A 15,567-nucleotide genomic window follows, 5' to 3' on the forward strand; every position below is an offset into this window, starting at 1 on the left:
CCCAATTGGGAGCCCAAGGTAAGTGAAAGGAGCCTCCATAGTCTTACAGTTAAGAATTGCAGCAAAACGGTTCGTAGTAGCCAATGGTGTCGAGATTCCAGCTAATTTGCTTTTAGAAAAATTTACCTTCAAGCCCGATACTAACTCAAAGCTTCTCAGTATACACTTCAATGTCAGCACATTCTCCACACTTGCTTCTCCAATGAAAAGCGCGTCGTCCGCAAATTGCAAAAGTGCCACATCAACACCCACCCCTTTTCCAACCTTAAATGGGCAGAAGTAATTAGTCGCCACTGCTTGTCTCAAAATGCCATTTAATCCTTCCGCCACCACAAGGAAAAGAAAAGGAGCAAGGGGATCTCCTTGTCTAATTCCCTTCGCCATTTTAAACTGATTTGTGGGGCTCCCATTAACCAAAATAGAGACATATGTTGATTCCAAGCAACCAAGTACCCATTTCACCCACTTCTCCCCAAAGTTCAATCTCCTTAGCATATAAACCAGGAAACTCTATCTCACAGAGTCATAGGCCTTTTCGAAATCGACCTTAAAAATAAAAGAAGGTGATTTCGAATTTTTAGCCTCATGGAAAACTTCATTTGCAATAACCACGCTGTCCAACATCCCTCTCCCTCCTAGGAATGCAAATTGATTATCATTGATCACTTTAGGAAGTACCTTCTTTATCCTTGCAGCAAGAACCTTAGTCACAATTTTATATCCACAGCCAACTAGCGAGATAGGCCTGAAGTCATTCAAACCCAATGGGGAGTCCCACTTCGGAATCAACGTAATAAAAGAGCAGTTAGTACCTCTAGGCCATTTTCCAGTTGAGTGAAAATCATCAAGCATCAATTTGATATCCATTTGCAGCACATCCCAGTGCTCCTTTATAAACTTAAAATTGTACCCGTCTGGTCCGGGGCTTTTGTTCCCCTCGCACTCCCAAACAGCCTCTCTGATTTCAGCCAAGGAAAACTTTTCAGTTAAGAATTCATTGTCCTGCTCTGATAACTGTTTAAACTCAATCCCATTTAAATTCGGTTCTGCTCCACCAAGCTCTCTGAATTTGTTTTCAAAAAATGCTCTTACCCCTTCCTTTACCAAGACTGGTTCCTCCTCCCATCTCTCATTTAGTAGCAGACCATTGAGTGAGTTTGATCGATGCCTCCATTTAATCATACCATGAAAAAATCTCGTATTATCATCCCCTTCCTGTAACCATCTGAGTCTAGATTTTTGGCACAATAAAGACTCCTGCATGTTAGAGGTCCGCCAATAATCGCTCCATAGCTCCTTCCTCTCTTGAATCTCTTCTATTGAAAGAGGATGATCTTCCGCTTTGCTGTCTAGCAGATTCATTCTATCTGTGATTGATTTTCTTTTGACATTAAGATCACCAAAGACCTCCCCATTCCACTGCTTCAGCTTCCCTTTCAACTGCTTTAATTTTTCTTTGAAGATATATGCTCCCATCCCCTGTACCTCAAAACTCTTCCAGCTTTCCTCCACAAATTTACGAAATCTGGAGTCTTGCTGCCAACAATTGAGTACCCGGAAGGGTTTAGGTCCCCACTCCCGATCAATATGTTTCAGAATCACCGGGGAGTGATCAGAGAATTCTCGCTCCATGATGCATTGTACACAATTCGGCCAAACCTCCAACCAATCCATTGAAACCAGAAATCGATCCAGTCTGCTCATAGATGACCCATTTGGTCTTATCCAAGAGAATTTCCGGCCTGTCACAGGTACATCAACCAGTTCTAATGAATCAATGAGTTCACTAAAGAGATGAGCGTCCCTTCTTACCTGGCTGGATACATTCCCACACCCCTTTCTCTCTTCCAATCTACTAACAACATTAAAGTCACCGAGCATGCACCAAAAACTCACATTATGTCTCCGCCTCCAGTCCACAATCTCATCCCAAAGTCGACGTCTGCCACTAGATGTACATGGAGCATATACATTCATTATCATACAATCAGTAGCTTGGCCCTTCCATTTCCCTTTCAGGCATATCCATCTGTCATTGCACCAAGTTTCCTCCACCAAAAAGGATTCCTTTCGCCACATACACAATAACCCCCCACTCTGATTTATTGCTGGTGAGTAAGCCCATCCCATCTCCTCATTTCCCCATAACAGTTGACATGATTCCTGATTCAGATCACCCAATTTCGTTTCCTGGAAGCAGGCAATGTCGATATTCTCCCTCTGGATTAAACTCCTAATTGCCCTCCTTTTTACCTTACTCCCCAACCCTCTGATATTGTAAGTAAGCATCTTCATGAGGTAACTTGATTAATTTCCCTTCCCAATTGATTTGTACCACTGCCGTCTCCAATCTCATCTCTCTCTTCCATTGCAATCAGTTTGTTGATTATCTGCTCTTCATCCCCTTCATAACACAAACCCAAATTTTTCCCCATTTCCCACAACCGCCTGGCCTCTCTTTCCTTATGTCTCAACCAGAAAAGCCCATTACAATTTATTATACCTGAATCCGACTCCCACAAGGTGCGCACTCGTTGCCTTAGTTCTTTTCTGTAAGCAGCGTTCAACCAGTTGCTACTAGAGCTGAGTGAATTGTTCTGACTAGAGCCTCCTGAGACAATCCTTGAATAATGGCCCTTGTGTCCACTAATTGCCACACCCAGTCCCTCAGCGCTCTGGATATCTGGTATAGTAGTTCCTCCTTGGCTTGTTCCATGATCACACATACTATTCTCCAAATCAAGATTTTCATTTTCTGATATGTTATCGCCCTGTACAGAGATCTTCATCGAAGAATTAGGAGATAAACTTGCAGAATCCCTATCTTCGCATCTAACCTCTATTGAGACTTTGTGTTCATATCCTAGTAATGGATTAGTCGAACTTAACCCGCATTTTAGCGACAGTATAAATCGGGTTTAGCCCGGCCGCCAATGTAAAACCCTATTAGAGTTTGAGGGTTTGAGATACCGTTAATAACAATGGGTTAAGTTTTTTTTTTTATTACAAGAGGAAACAATGGGTTAAGTTTGAGTGAAAACATGAGCACATTATTTAATTATTTTTTGATTACATAGAACACGTGTTAGTTTGATGGGGGCTCACAACATGAAGGCCCATTCCCATGCCACTTCACTCATCATGAGGCCATCATTCCTCCGAACACGGGCCCCACTTTTCCCACGTGGGACCACCTGACTGGCTGTCCCCAACAACACCCCACCGTCACCGATGACTATCACTCGTTCCCCGAAAGCGACAACACCCTCGCACACGTCGTCCCCACATACGTTCTGGGTCCCACTACCAACGTGCCCACATCGAACTCGTCTCATTTACACGTGTCCCCACGCGCTCCTCCCCCTCATCATACGTGTCTCCAGATACTTCACGGGACCCACTCCCTTTTAACTTTCTTTGACTTAATGCTCGAATTAATTTTTGGAAATTGCTCGACGTACACCTAATAAAAACCGAAGATTCTATTCCCTTTACTAGGTTATATTCTATAGTTGTAAAATATTAGATTCAGATTGCAAAATTACAAAATTTATAACAGAACATAAACTTGGCATATCATAGCAAAACGTTACACACCTCATTTAGGTAGCCAAACATTTTTTTTTTAAGTGGGTAGCCAATTTAACTAAGCACTAATGATATTCAAAATTTATAATAAACTCACTTTGTTTTTTAATTATGAAGTCAGAAGTCGGCTATCACCATGAGAAAGAAGTATATATGATGGTTAGTCTTTTACCGTTTTTTATGGTAGAATTAGTCATTATAATCAGCAATTGATACTTTGAGTTAATTTTTTTTATCATTAACTAAAAAATAGCTTATACAGAAGTTAATGAGAAAATCAGTGATTATCTTAATTTCTGATGTATCAAAAAGAGGAAATAGAATCATAATCTCCCTATTAATTAATTGTACATATTAGAATTCCTAACTTAGAATCACGCGCCGCCGTGTACTCCCACGCGCATCCTCTGGCATTTGAGGAGAGTGTAGGAAACGTGCGTGTGCGAGAGTAGGGTTGAGTAGGTGAATTAGTGGGCTGTATTTTATTGGTGGTGTTTCCAAATTCAACAACCGAGGAAGGTTTCCTTGTAAAGCACGTTTGTCCAAAACGCTATAAATACCGCGTTTCCTGTTTTACTTTCCTCTCCTTTTTCTCTTTCTCTTTCTCTTTCTCTTTCTCTCGCCGCACCGTTTTTCCATTCCTTCCATTTTCCATCCTTCCATTTTCCTTCTCCATTTTCCATTTTCAGGTGAATACCTACTCGTCTGTTCCTTCCCTAACCCACAAATACACACATTGCGCCAACCCTATTGTCTCTCTGTCTGTTCGGCTCCCCATAAAACCCTTTTCACCTTCTGCCAAACAATTTCTGGGTTTTTCGCTAAACTATATATAAATGTTGATCATTCTTCCTTTCATTTTCGCTTCATTGTCTCAAGATTTCATGACCAATCTCGTTTCATCCTCCGCGTGGTTTGAGCTCGTTTGTTAGGTAATAACTCATAACCTATTATTGTTCCCTTTTTTCTCATTTTCAAATCCAGGTTCTATATTTGCTTTGATTTTGTTAGGTTCTGATTCGGTAAATTGATTTTTCATTCAAAGGGTCGCTTCCATTTTCAATTTCTCAACGTTCCGTGTCACATTCGCTTTTAACGATTATTCAATATCATATGGGGGATTGCTCAGAATCTATGCCACAAAAAAAAGTAAAAAATTTCAATAAAAAAATAATTTGATTGAAAAAATATGGACTTTTTATCATTTCTTTATTAGGGTATATTCATCATCTACTTTGACTGATTGTTGTGTGATTGGTTAATTCAGTTTTTTCAGTTTTTTCCCCGGTGGTGGATCCTAATCATGATTGATTTGTCTACCTTTGGAGCTGTCTTTGATTAAGCTGATGTGATGTTATTTGTTTTCACACTTAGTCTTAAACCATTTATAAGTATAAGTGAAATGTCAAGGAAATGATCATAAAGTCAAATTGTCAAGTCCACATCCATGCGTGTTCAATTTCCATGTAATTGGGTCCTTCTTTCTCTGTGTTTTTCATTTACACCCTGAAAGTACTTACTTGTACACCAGAATTTACATTTGTAGGAAATATACTATGGGAAGTTTGAGAAAGGTTTTATTCCTGATCAGTGTTTATTCATATTCTTTGTCAGTTTGTCTATTTCATTGCAGAATCTTTATTGTATTGGCCTTGGGTCCATATCAATTATTATCTGCCACGCATTGTAGGGCCATTGTGCTGTGGTTGTATATGCTATTGTTTTCTTTCCAGCCCACTAGGTGGGGCAGTACAGTACAACTTTACATTATGTTGAAAATTAGAAATTTGCTTCATTGTTTCATCGACACATCCCAGCTGTTCCAAATTTCTATTTTCCTTTGCTTTGCTTGATACTTGGTACTTGGTAGTGTTAATTGGATGTTTTTTTCTTTCTCCACCTTTCCTCATTCATGATTTTTACAGTAGTTTGGTGTGTCTTCATGTGTTCTGCATCATTTTCTAGTCACTCTTTCTTGTGATTTCACTTTTGCTGAGTAAATAGGTTTATCATTAATTTATAATATCATTTTCATACTTAATTTGTTATTACTTTGTAGTTAGCTTTCTCTGGAATAGAGATCTTAAACATTTTGTCAAGTTGAGTTCTTACCAATTGAAATTTTTCAACCAGGGTCTTTTACTATATCATTATGTTTTTTCTTACTTTAAAAGGGGTTTTAATCCCTAAAGTTGGGGAAATTGAATTTAAATTGGAATATTTTAATCTGTCAGAGAACTTGAGATGCACTATTATGATAGGTATGTGTGTGTCTTCGTGCCAATATGATAGTTAACTGATGTGATGTGAAAATTAGACAATCCTTCTGTTCTTTAGCATGTGTTGCTGTACAATTTTATAAATAATAATTGAGAATAAAATCCATAAGTTGTTAATTTTCCTTTTCCATTTGCTAAATTGTTTCATTTGTTATTTGCAATTTCAAGTACATAAAGTTGCTATATATACTTTTCCCTTTTCATTATTTATTACAAAATTGCATGATCTTAGCACCTGTAAATTACTCAACCATAGTTCAAGGCAAGCCTCAATAATGGTTATTTGTCAACTTGTGTTTTGCGTATGTCTTATCTTTAGGTCACTACAGGTAGGATGATGACCTCTATAATGTCTTTGTTTGGATTTTAGTGAATTGCATTTCTAGACCAATCATTAATGGAAAGAATCCTGCTTCTTTAATGAATAAATAAATGATAGGAAAAACCAGTTGCACTTCCTCTTTGCTACTTTTCAATTTAATTTTTTTTGTTTTACATGGCTACTAAAAGTTCATGCTGTATAATTATGCTTTTGATAACAGCAGTTCTTAGTGCTGTCTCCTTTATTTTTCCCTCCCTGCTCCCTGGTCTTGCTTCAGGTTGCTTTAGGTGTTTCACTGTGTAACATTTATACTTATCAAGCATCTTTGTTCTTTTATTGAATTGATATTGACCAAAAGATTCTCATGCCAACGTTTTATTCTCATATCCGTCAGACATGCGAGTTGTTTTTCCATTGCTATCAGAGGCTGCACATTGTTTAGAGCTCAAACATTTTTACTTTCAAAATCATGCTTGCCAGTACATGTCTACCACTCGTATGTTTTTTAGCTCATAGGTAGATAAAAGGATGGACTCATACTTGATTTCCACTTGTTTCAAATTTTTTTGTCAGTTTATATTCAAACTTCAAAGACTTTGAAGTTTGGACTAAATTTTATTATCATTATTTTCAGGAGCTCAACAGTTGATGGACTGCTACCCCAAGAGCAGTGACAAGAAAACATTGAAGAAGTGGTTTTTTATTGATAAAAGAGTAGGGTGAAGTGGAAATCCAATACATATTAGTTTCTTACATTGTTGCTGGGTATAAATTGGTTTATAAACCTGGATCCTATGGACTTGAAGTCAAATCATACTCCTATTCTCACTGATGCTGCACCCATAACGAATTCAAGACTGCATGTGCATTCCAGTTTGTTTCCTTATTCCCATACTGGGGTAACCTGTCCACATAGCATGTTATTGACTATCCCGAGGAAGAAGACAGGAATTCTTGAAGATGTTCGTTGTAGCAGTTGGTTGGATGCCATGAAATCATCTTCACCTCCACCCAAGAATATGACAAGGGATGTTAGTCATGGGTTTGCATCATCTGAAGCTGATACTGCTTTTGCTTATTTTACCTGGCTGGTATGACATCCTCCTTTTAGTTAGGGCTGGTTTGATTCCCTTGTTAGTTTATGGATTTAAAGAAACAAACTTCAGAACATGTTTTTCAAATGAAGAAAACAAAAAGTATTGTTTGAACGATTCCAAAGCCGAATGACCTGTGGCTTGAAAATTAAAGACAGAATAAGAAAAACTTATGTGGTGTTTTGGAATTTCGGTTTTAAAAACTGAATATAAGAAATGTTCCTAAGGTTTGTTTTTGAAACCTGTTCATGTAGTTTTTCTTTTCTGTTTTTAAAATCTTTGAACTGTTTTATAAAATAGTAATCAAACATGCCATTAGTTTCTGAAGTCTACAATTTTTGGTGGTATTATTTATGCCATTGCTTTTTCCATTTTGTTAATTTCACAGCTAAAATATCCATCAGCACTTACATCTTTTGATCAAATTACAAACTATGCAAAAAGCAAGAGAATTGCATTGTTTCTGGACTATGATGGGACTCTTTCACCGATTGTGGATAATCCTGACTGCGCTTTCATGTCTGACCATGTATGTGATTGTCTCCTCAGGTTTAATGTCTATGACTTCAATTATAGTACATGCTTTTCTAGTTTTATGCTAATTTTGATCATGTAAACTCTACAGATGCGTGCTGCTGTTAAAAAGGTTGCTGAATATTTTCCTACAGCAATAATTAGTGGAAGAAGCCGTGACAAGGTAGTTAAGTACTTCTATATAACACATACAATGTTCTTTCTTCTTTTGCTTCTCTTATCTATTTTAACATGCTGACATACACACCTGCTCTCACAACTAGCTTCTTTGGTTGTTCTCGGTTTCAATTCTGACTTTCTATGTCCCCTGTTGGCTCAGGTAAATGAATTTGTAGGACTAACAGAACTCTATTATGCTGGTAGTCATGGGATGGACATCATTGGCCCTGTTAGACAATCTGTATCTGATAACCACACTAATTGCATCATTAGATCTACAGACAAGCAGGTATTGGGGTTCAATGTTTCTATGAATTTCTATAATTTGTTTATTAATCTCTGTTGAACTTTCCGTTTTCTTTCTTCAAGTGTCTTAATAAATGAACTCTGTCATGATCTTCAAAATTACAGGGTAAGGAAGTTAACTTATTCCAACCTGCTGCTGAATTTGTACCCATGATTAATGAGGTATGTATTTGTCAAGTGCTAACATGAATCACCTTTTAATATTTTTTCTACATTGGGATTTTTATCCTGATTGACTCATTTTTGTGCAGGTCCGCGAGTCTCTCATAGAGTGTACTAAAGACATTAAAGGAGCAAGAGTTGAGGACAACAAATTTTGTGTATCTGTACATTACCGCAATGTAGATGAAAAGGTATTGGCTTCTGTTATACGCAACAATTTTCTGCTACATTGATTTTCCTTGTCCTGAACTTGTTACCTGTTATGTTTGTAAGTCAATTTCTTTTCAATTTTATGTACAGAATTGGAATTTGGTGGGGCAACGTGTTAATGATGTTCTGAAGGGCTACCCACGTTTGCGATTAACTCACGGGCGCAAGGTGCTATTTTCAGAGCTAACTGTTGAGTCATTTTTTCATGGGAATGAAGTATTCCAGTTTTGAAGATTGTTTTCTCTTTTGTAATTTTTGCTTAATATTTTTCAGGTTTTAGAGGTCCGCCCTGTAATTAACTGGGATAAGGGTAAAGCTGTCACATTTTTGCTCGAGTCACTTGGTAAGTGCATTTGTTGGTTATTTATTGTATGTTTGGAAACCTTTCTACAATTGGTCTTACACCCAGAATCGATTTTGTTGGAGAACCATGCATTTTGATAAAATAATTAATATATGTTTTTTTTAAGGTAATAATAGGTCTTTTTTTTGCTGTAATTGACATTCCAATATTGTTTTTAGGACTTGACAATTGTGATGATGTGCTTCCTATATATATTGGAGATGATCGAACGGATGAAGATGCGTTTAAGGTAATGTTTAGCTTCCAGTGAAGCTGTAGCATGCCATGCACTTATTTCCTGTATTTGCATTCTTGCTTTGTTGTTTTGCTTAGTTCTAATGTCAAATGAGCTGTAACAGGTTCTGAGAGAGGGGAATAAAGGTTACGGGATCTTAGTATCTTCAGCACCAAAGGAAAGCAATGCAATTTACTCTCTTCGTGATCCACCAGAGGTAATTTCATCCTTGTAACCGAGTTTATATATTTTGTTTCAAAGTTTTCTTGCAGTTATTTGTTCAATTTATTAAGAGCCCTAAACAAGCTATTATCATATTAGAATTAGGTACGTTAAATACTAATTAGATCATTTAGGTGTGTTTATTCATAAGCTTATTGAAATAAACTCAATAACTTATAGTTAGGTATAAATAATTTTGCATAAACACTTGTTTAAGTGATTATACTATAAAATAAGCTCTTCCAAATGCAGCATTGGTCTAACTCATCGTGGATATTGGTACTTATTTGCTCCTTGACATAAGTTATGTACCTTGTAATTGCAGGTGATGGAATTTCTGAAGTCACTTGTGGTATGGAAGTCAAGCTCCTTAAAAAGCCTTATATAGTGTATAGAAGAGAATATACTCAGCTATACTATATAATAAAAACAGTTTTTTGGATTTTGGGTTTTTCTAGGAAACATTCCAAGAGATTTCATGGAGCAGATTTACGCACAGAAGACTTCTTATGGTAGCAACAACATTGTCGCTACCTAGTTATTTTGCTCAAAGCTCCTGTGGCAAGTGTAAATTCCGGGCTTATAATTTACATATATTTATAAGAGTCAAAGAATATCAGCTGATTTTTGTTTTCTTCTTCGATTTAAAATTGTATTGATATTTAATCATTGCGGCTTCAATTTTGATCACTATATTTGTCCACTTAAAAGGGAGAGTTACATACTTGGTCATTCATTTGTTAATTCTTTTTAGGCTTAAATAAGTTTTTGGTCCCTAACCTTTACTAAATGCTTGGTTTTCGTCCCTCGTCGGAGCAAATGTGGGTTTTAGTCCCTAACCTTTGCAACAAGATTTGGTTTTGATCCCTCCGGAGCTCTGGGTCAACGCCGGAGCTCCGGTGGCCCATGTGGCATGGCCACGTCAATTTAATGAGCTGACATGAAATTTTTTTCTTTTCATTTAAAATATTAAAAAAACATAATAAAAAAAATATATATTCAGCTCTCATTTTCAACCTCCAACCCACCAGATTCGTACTCATCTTCAACCTTAGCCCCCACCACCATCTTCAGCCTCCACCCAACCAGCCCCATGCCACGACACTCATCTTCCTATTCTTCGTCTTCTTCTTCTCACCACCACACCATCACCCAAATCGCCTCTTCCTTTCTTGTGTTGTGTGATTCCATCTCTTGTTTCACGTTTCCTCTTCTCTGTTCCTTTCATCCGAATTCGCGATTTCTTTTCTTGGAATTATGTTTTCTTCATCTGGATTCACGATTCATCTCATGATTTGTGACTTTTTCCTCTAGGGTTCGCGATTCCTCCATTTAAGGTTCGCGATTCTGTTTCCCATCTGGTTCATGATTCTGTTTTCCATCTGGTCTCTGGTTTTGTGGTTTGTTCGAAGGTGGGGACTGTGTAGGTGGGGGAAAGGGTTGGGTAACTGAGGCGGTGGTGACGTCTTTGGGCAGAGGTGGTGCGACGCGGTGGTGCGGTGCCCTTTCACGGCAGACGCGGGAGTGACGGTGACCGGTGGTGGTTAGCGGAGGTGGTGTGATGCGGTGGTGACGTTTGGGGTTTCATGACAGAGGCGAGAGCAAGGTTTGGGTTGCGGTGAGGATTCTCTAATTTCTGATCTGATTCATCTTGTTTCTTCTTCCATTAAAGAGGAAAAATGAGATTTGGCTTGTGTATGCTGTTTTTTGGCTTGCAATTGCTACTGTTGTTCTTCTTCTTCATAGTTCCTCGGTTTTCTGGATTGCTCTTGAGTTGAGAGGGTTGTTGGTGGATTGAGGTTGGATCTATGTCTAAGAAGAAGAAGAAGAAGAAGTCACCTCATTGAGCTGACGTGGCCATACACATGGGCTACCGGAGCTCCGACGTTGACCCAGAGCTCCTATGGGGTTTTGAGTGTGATTGGTGAGGAGGAGAGGAAGAAGAGGAGGAGGTTGAGAGTTTTTTATTTGATTATGCTTTTTTTTATTATGTTTTTTTTTAATATTTTAAATGAAAAGGAAAAAAAATCCACGTCACCTCATTGAGCTGACATGGCCATGCCACATGGGCCACCGGAGCTCCGGCGTTGACCCAGAGCTCCGGAGGGACCAAAACCAAATCTTTTGGCAAAGCTTAGGGACTAAAACCCACATTTGCTACGGCGAGGGACGAAAACCAAGCATTTGGTAAAGGTTAGGGACCAAAAACTTATTTAAGCCTTCTTTTTACATGTAGTTTGACTGTTTAAATAATGTCAGTCAGGGTTTGGTTACTCTAGATTCTAGAAGCAATTGCAACTTCTTCTTGAAAGTAGTGACTATCGACTGTGGAATTTATTTTAGTGTGTTTGAATACCAGTTGAGTATAGTGTGAATGTTCTTTCATCTTAATCTCAAATTGAATGTCAACCTTGTTTTGTATTGTTATCCAAAATAGTTTTAGTCATTCAACCGCATAAATTTTTATTTCTGGTAAAATTTCAACTGAACACACCAGTAATCAACCTCAAAAAACAAGGTTTGGGTTTTCAGGTCATTTTCATGTCTTTATCCAAGTCCCCAGACATGAAGGTCCCAATGAAACGAAATATCGCAGCATGCGGCTTGTGGTTGATGTGCAGCGAATTGAACAATTTTGATATATTCACAACTTACATTTGATTCTATTTCATTTTCACCTCTTCTTCTTTTTCTTCTGATGTTTCTATTTTTTTTTATCACATGAGTTAAGGTGGAATAAGATATCAAAGTATAATTTTCCTGATTGGAAGGGACTAATTGGAAAGAGATGATGGATATGTGCATAACATGAACATTTGATTAATTAGCAGTCCCTAGACAATTGAGAATTTAGACTCGAAAGATAGTGTGCAAATCTAATAGGAGGTAATTAAAGTTCATAATCTTACTCCTCAATTTCAAAGTCTTAGCAAGTGGAGTCATTTTAGGCTCCATATAAAAGAGTTTATCTAAACTTATTTTATAACCTAAATGTTTATGCAAGTGTTTGAATTAACTTACATAAATAGTTTATGACATACTTAAAGACGCTGAAGTAACCCATGCCATACTCCCAGGAGAAGCTCGAACGACCTTACTTATGGAAAAAAGTTTATGCTGACCTATAACATGTTTTCAATTTATTTTAATAAGTTTATCAAATTTGTTTAGGGAAAATTGGACCGACCTCCCATGATATTTATCATTGTTGCATTGATCTCCCCTCTATTGTTTAACAAGATAATAACCACCCTTACTTTATTGAAAACATTGTACTAACCTCTTCTGAGATGTATTATCATTGCATCGACCTCCCTTAAGATTTATCATTATAGCACTCATGACTCATCTGTCTTTCTAAATGATATATGAACGATGAGAGGTTTGTGCATTTTACAAACTAGAGGGGAAGTTAGTGCAATAATAACAAACCTAATGCAATAAGAGCTTATTCAATAAGCAATTGATTAAGTTATTTATCTAAAACACACTTAACATATCGCTTAAGAAGTTGGCATTACACTGCTGTATCAATTTGGAAACATGTGCAGATAATCAGAGTGGCAAACAGGGAGAATTTTTTTTTTATTAGATAGTGTGCAAATCTAATAGGAGGTAATTAAAGTTCATAATTGAACAGGGAGATTTATTTGGTGTATTATTTCTTGCATGACCCAGCGTGTTCGGGTTGGAATGCTTGGATTTTTTTTCTTCTTATTTGTTAAGGCCCTTTAAAGGTTGTAAGCCCTTGGACTAGCTAAAGAGTAATGATATGTTCACACTTCACTTTCTCTCACATCTCATTTCCACACATTTTTTTTTTCCTATTTCTCTATTTCCTGTCACATCACATATCATATCACTCATTTTTCTCTCTTGCCTTCATATTTATCGAAGGTGGAGGTGGAAATGAATGGTAAACATAACATTATTCCTAGCTAAAAATGGGTTGTTAGGTCAGGATTGAATAAATCTTATTATTATCACTCAGCTCGTGTAACATTATTATTATTATTATTATTATTATTATTATTATTATTATTATTATTATTATTTTTGTTACAACGAAAAAAAACGACAAACACAAAACTGTTAGAAGTCCCACATTGGCTAGAGATAAGGCCAATCAAGTGTTTATAAGGGTTGTGCAAACCTCAACTCTTGAGCTAGCTTTTGTGGTTGAGTATAGGCCTCCCAATTTCTAATTTGGTATCAGAGCCTATCCTAGATCCATTTGTTGTGTGGAGACCTCCCATATTTGGGCCACCCGTTGTTGTTCCCATGTTCCAGTCTGTTCAATCCTGGACGTGAGGGGGTGTGTTAGAAGTCCCACATTGCCTAGAGATAAGGCCAATCAAGTGTTTATAAGGGTTGTGCAAACCTCAACTCTTGAGCTAGCTTTTGTGGTTGAGTATAGGCCTCCTAATTTCTAATATGGTATCAGAGCTTATCATAGATCCATTTGTTGTGGAGACCACCCATATTTGGGCCACCCGTTGTTGATCCCACGTTCCAGTCTGTTCAATCCTGGACGTGAGGGGGTGTGTTAGAAGTCCCACATTGGCTAGAGATAAGGCCAATCAAGTGTTTATAAGGGTTGTGCAAACCTCAACTCTTGAGCTAGCTTTTGTGGTTGAGTATAGGCCTCCCAATTTCTAATAAAAACTAAGCTAGAACATCCTTGCAAAGCAAGGGAACCACAATCACAGGAGGGAGCTACCAAACTTGACACCCACACCTCATTCTAGTTGCATATTTGTTTCTTTGTTTGAACAAAGTGTTTTATTTAAATAGATGCACGAGAATCATGCAGAAAGATACCAGCAAAGTTCTTAAATCACAAGGTCTCGGTGATTGGCTAGAATGAAACTTACATTTTTTAGTGCTTTTCTTCCTTCTAAGTTCTTCTCGAATCTCCCTATCAAATCTACATATAATGGTGTTTACGGTGATATTTTGGATTAACAAATGGTTTATTTGTGCTAATAAGTTATATAATTACTTTTCTTCTCATATCTTGTACGTATAAGCAAAATTTATCTGATTAAATTAAGGCAGCTCCTTGTTTAACTTGTCAATGGTACTTAAAGCAGCTCGATCATTATGGTTTAATTTCAATGTTTTTTGTTTTGGTACATCGGAAAGATAAATTGCGTCCGCCATGATTCGATCCCTGGACCTCCCCTACCCAATCTATATGTTCCCCAGCTCCTACCACTTGAGCTATCATACGGGGACAATTTCAATGTTTTTGAAATAATGCAGATTAAGTGTCGTTTGGAAATTATATATCGGACAAAAGTATTGTTTGGAAATTATATACAGGCACAAGTTCATTGAATTATTCTTTTCAAACTAGAACAAGTGTAGTAGTGTACAAATAAAGTAGGCCACGCCAAAAAATCGGTTGGTGAAGAATGATTCACCAAATCCTCCTTCAAATCTTTAACGTTTTTTTTTTTACAAGAGGAAAATAAATCTTTCACGTTTGCAAATATATGAAAAATTGTATATATTTACCGAAAATAAAATCTAGAGGGCTAGCAGCAAATTTTTTTTAAGTTAACATTTATACAATTTTCAGTAACTAAAAAGTGAGAATCATTAATATAAATGGTGTACCAACAAAATCTAACACAATTGGTAGATATTATAGTTAAACTCTTAAAACATCTAGTTGAGGTTTCGACCATTGAACGGTGTATATATATAGAAAATGATTTGTTTAGAGGTATACACACTTAATTTGAATTTAGAGTCTGTAAGAATTAGCCTCATGTTGTATATATTTTTACCCATTAAATTTAGTGTCTCCATTCTTTGCAAGGTTTGGACACGAAAAAACTAAAATGCTATTAATATATAATATATATGAATTTCTATCAACAATGAAATTTGAAGTGTGTTAATTAGAAAGGAATTATGTGTGTGTGTAATCACAACTTTTTTTGACGGATAATCAGTTTTTTTTTTTTGGTCAAAGACGGATAATCAGTTAATCACAACTTGGGGGCCGGGTGTTTGGGCTTTAAGAAACGGACAATAGTTAGCCCAAGAAAGAAGGAAAAATATTTATAAGTTTTATCTTGGCTGTTTATACTAACTTATCCTTT

General features: G+C 37.0%; 1 protein-coding gene across 4 annotated transcripts; it reads left to right on the forward strand.

Moving 5' to 3' along the window:
- Positions 1–4,176: 4,176 nt before the first annotated feature.
- Positions 4,177–10,190, forward strand: LOC130747957 (trehalose-phosphate phosphatase A-like). 4 transcript variants are annotated; one of them, XM_057601024.1, is made up of 14 exons: positions 4,178–4,520; positions 6,584–6,705; positions 6,824–7,280; positions 7,672–7,812; positions 7,909–7,980; positions 8,137–8,265; positions 8,388–8,444; positions 8,534–8,635; positions 8,745–8,822; positions 8,928–8,997; positions 9,177–9,247; positions 9,357–9,449; positions 9,780–9,806; positions 9,913–10,190. In XM_057601024.1, exons 3-14 carry the CDS (start codon positions 6,984–6,986, stop codon positions 10,111–10,113), a joined length of 1,338 nt encoding a protein of 445 aa, XP_057457007.1. In that variant the 5' UTR covers positions 4,178–4,520; positions 6,584–6,705; positions 6,824–6,983; the 3' UTR covers positions 10,114–10,190. The 4 variants fall into 4 exon arrangements, with proteins under 4 accessions (XP_057457008.1, XP_057457005.1, XP_057457007.1 ...); XM_057601023.1 differs by lacking the exon at positions 4,178–4,520 and adding an exon at positions 5,502–6,466; XM_057601025.1 differs by lacking the exon at positions 6,584–6,705 and having other exon boundaries at positions 4,177–4,520; positions 9,888–10,190.
- The last annotated feature ends 5,377 nt before the right edge of the window (positions 10,191–15,567 follow it).

Source organism: Lotus japonicus, chromosome 3 (assembly GCF_012489685.1).
Source record: "Lotus japonicus ecotype B-129 chromosome 3, LjGifu_v1.2".
NCBI classification, from domain to species: Eukaryota; Viridiplantae; Streptophyta; class Magnoliopsida; order Fabales; family Fabaceae; genus Lotus; species Lotus japonicus.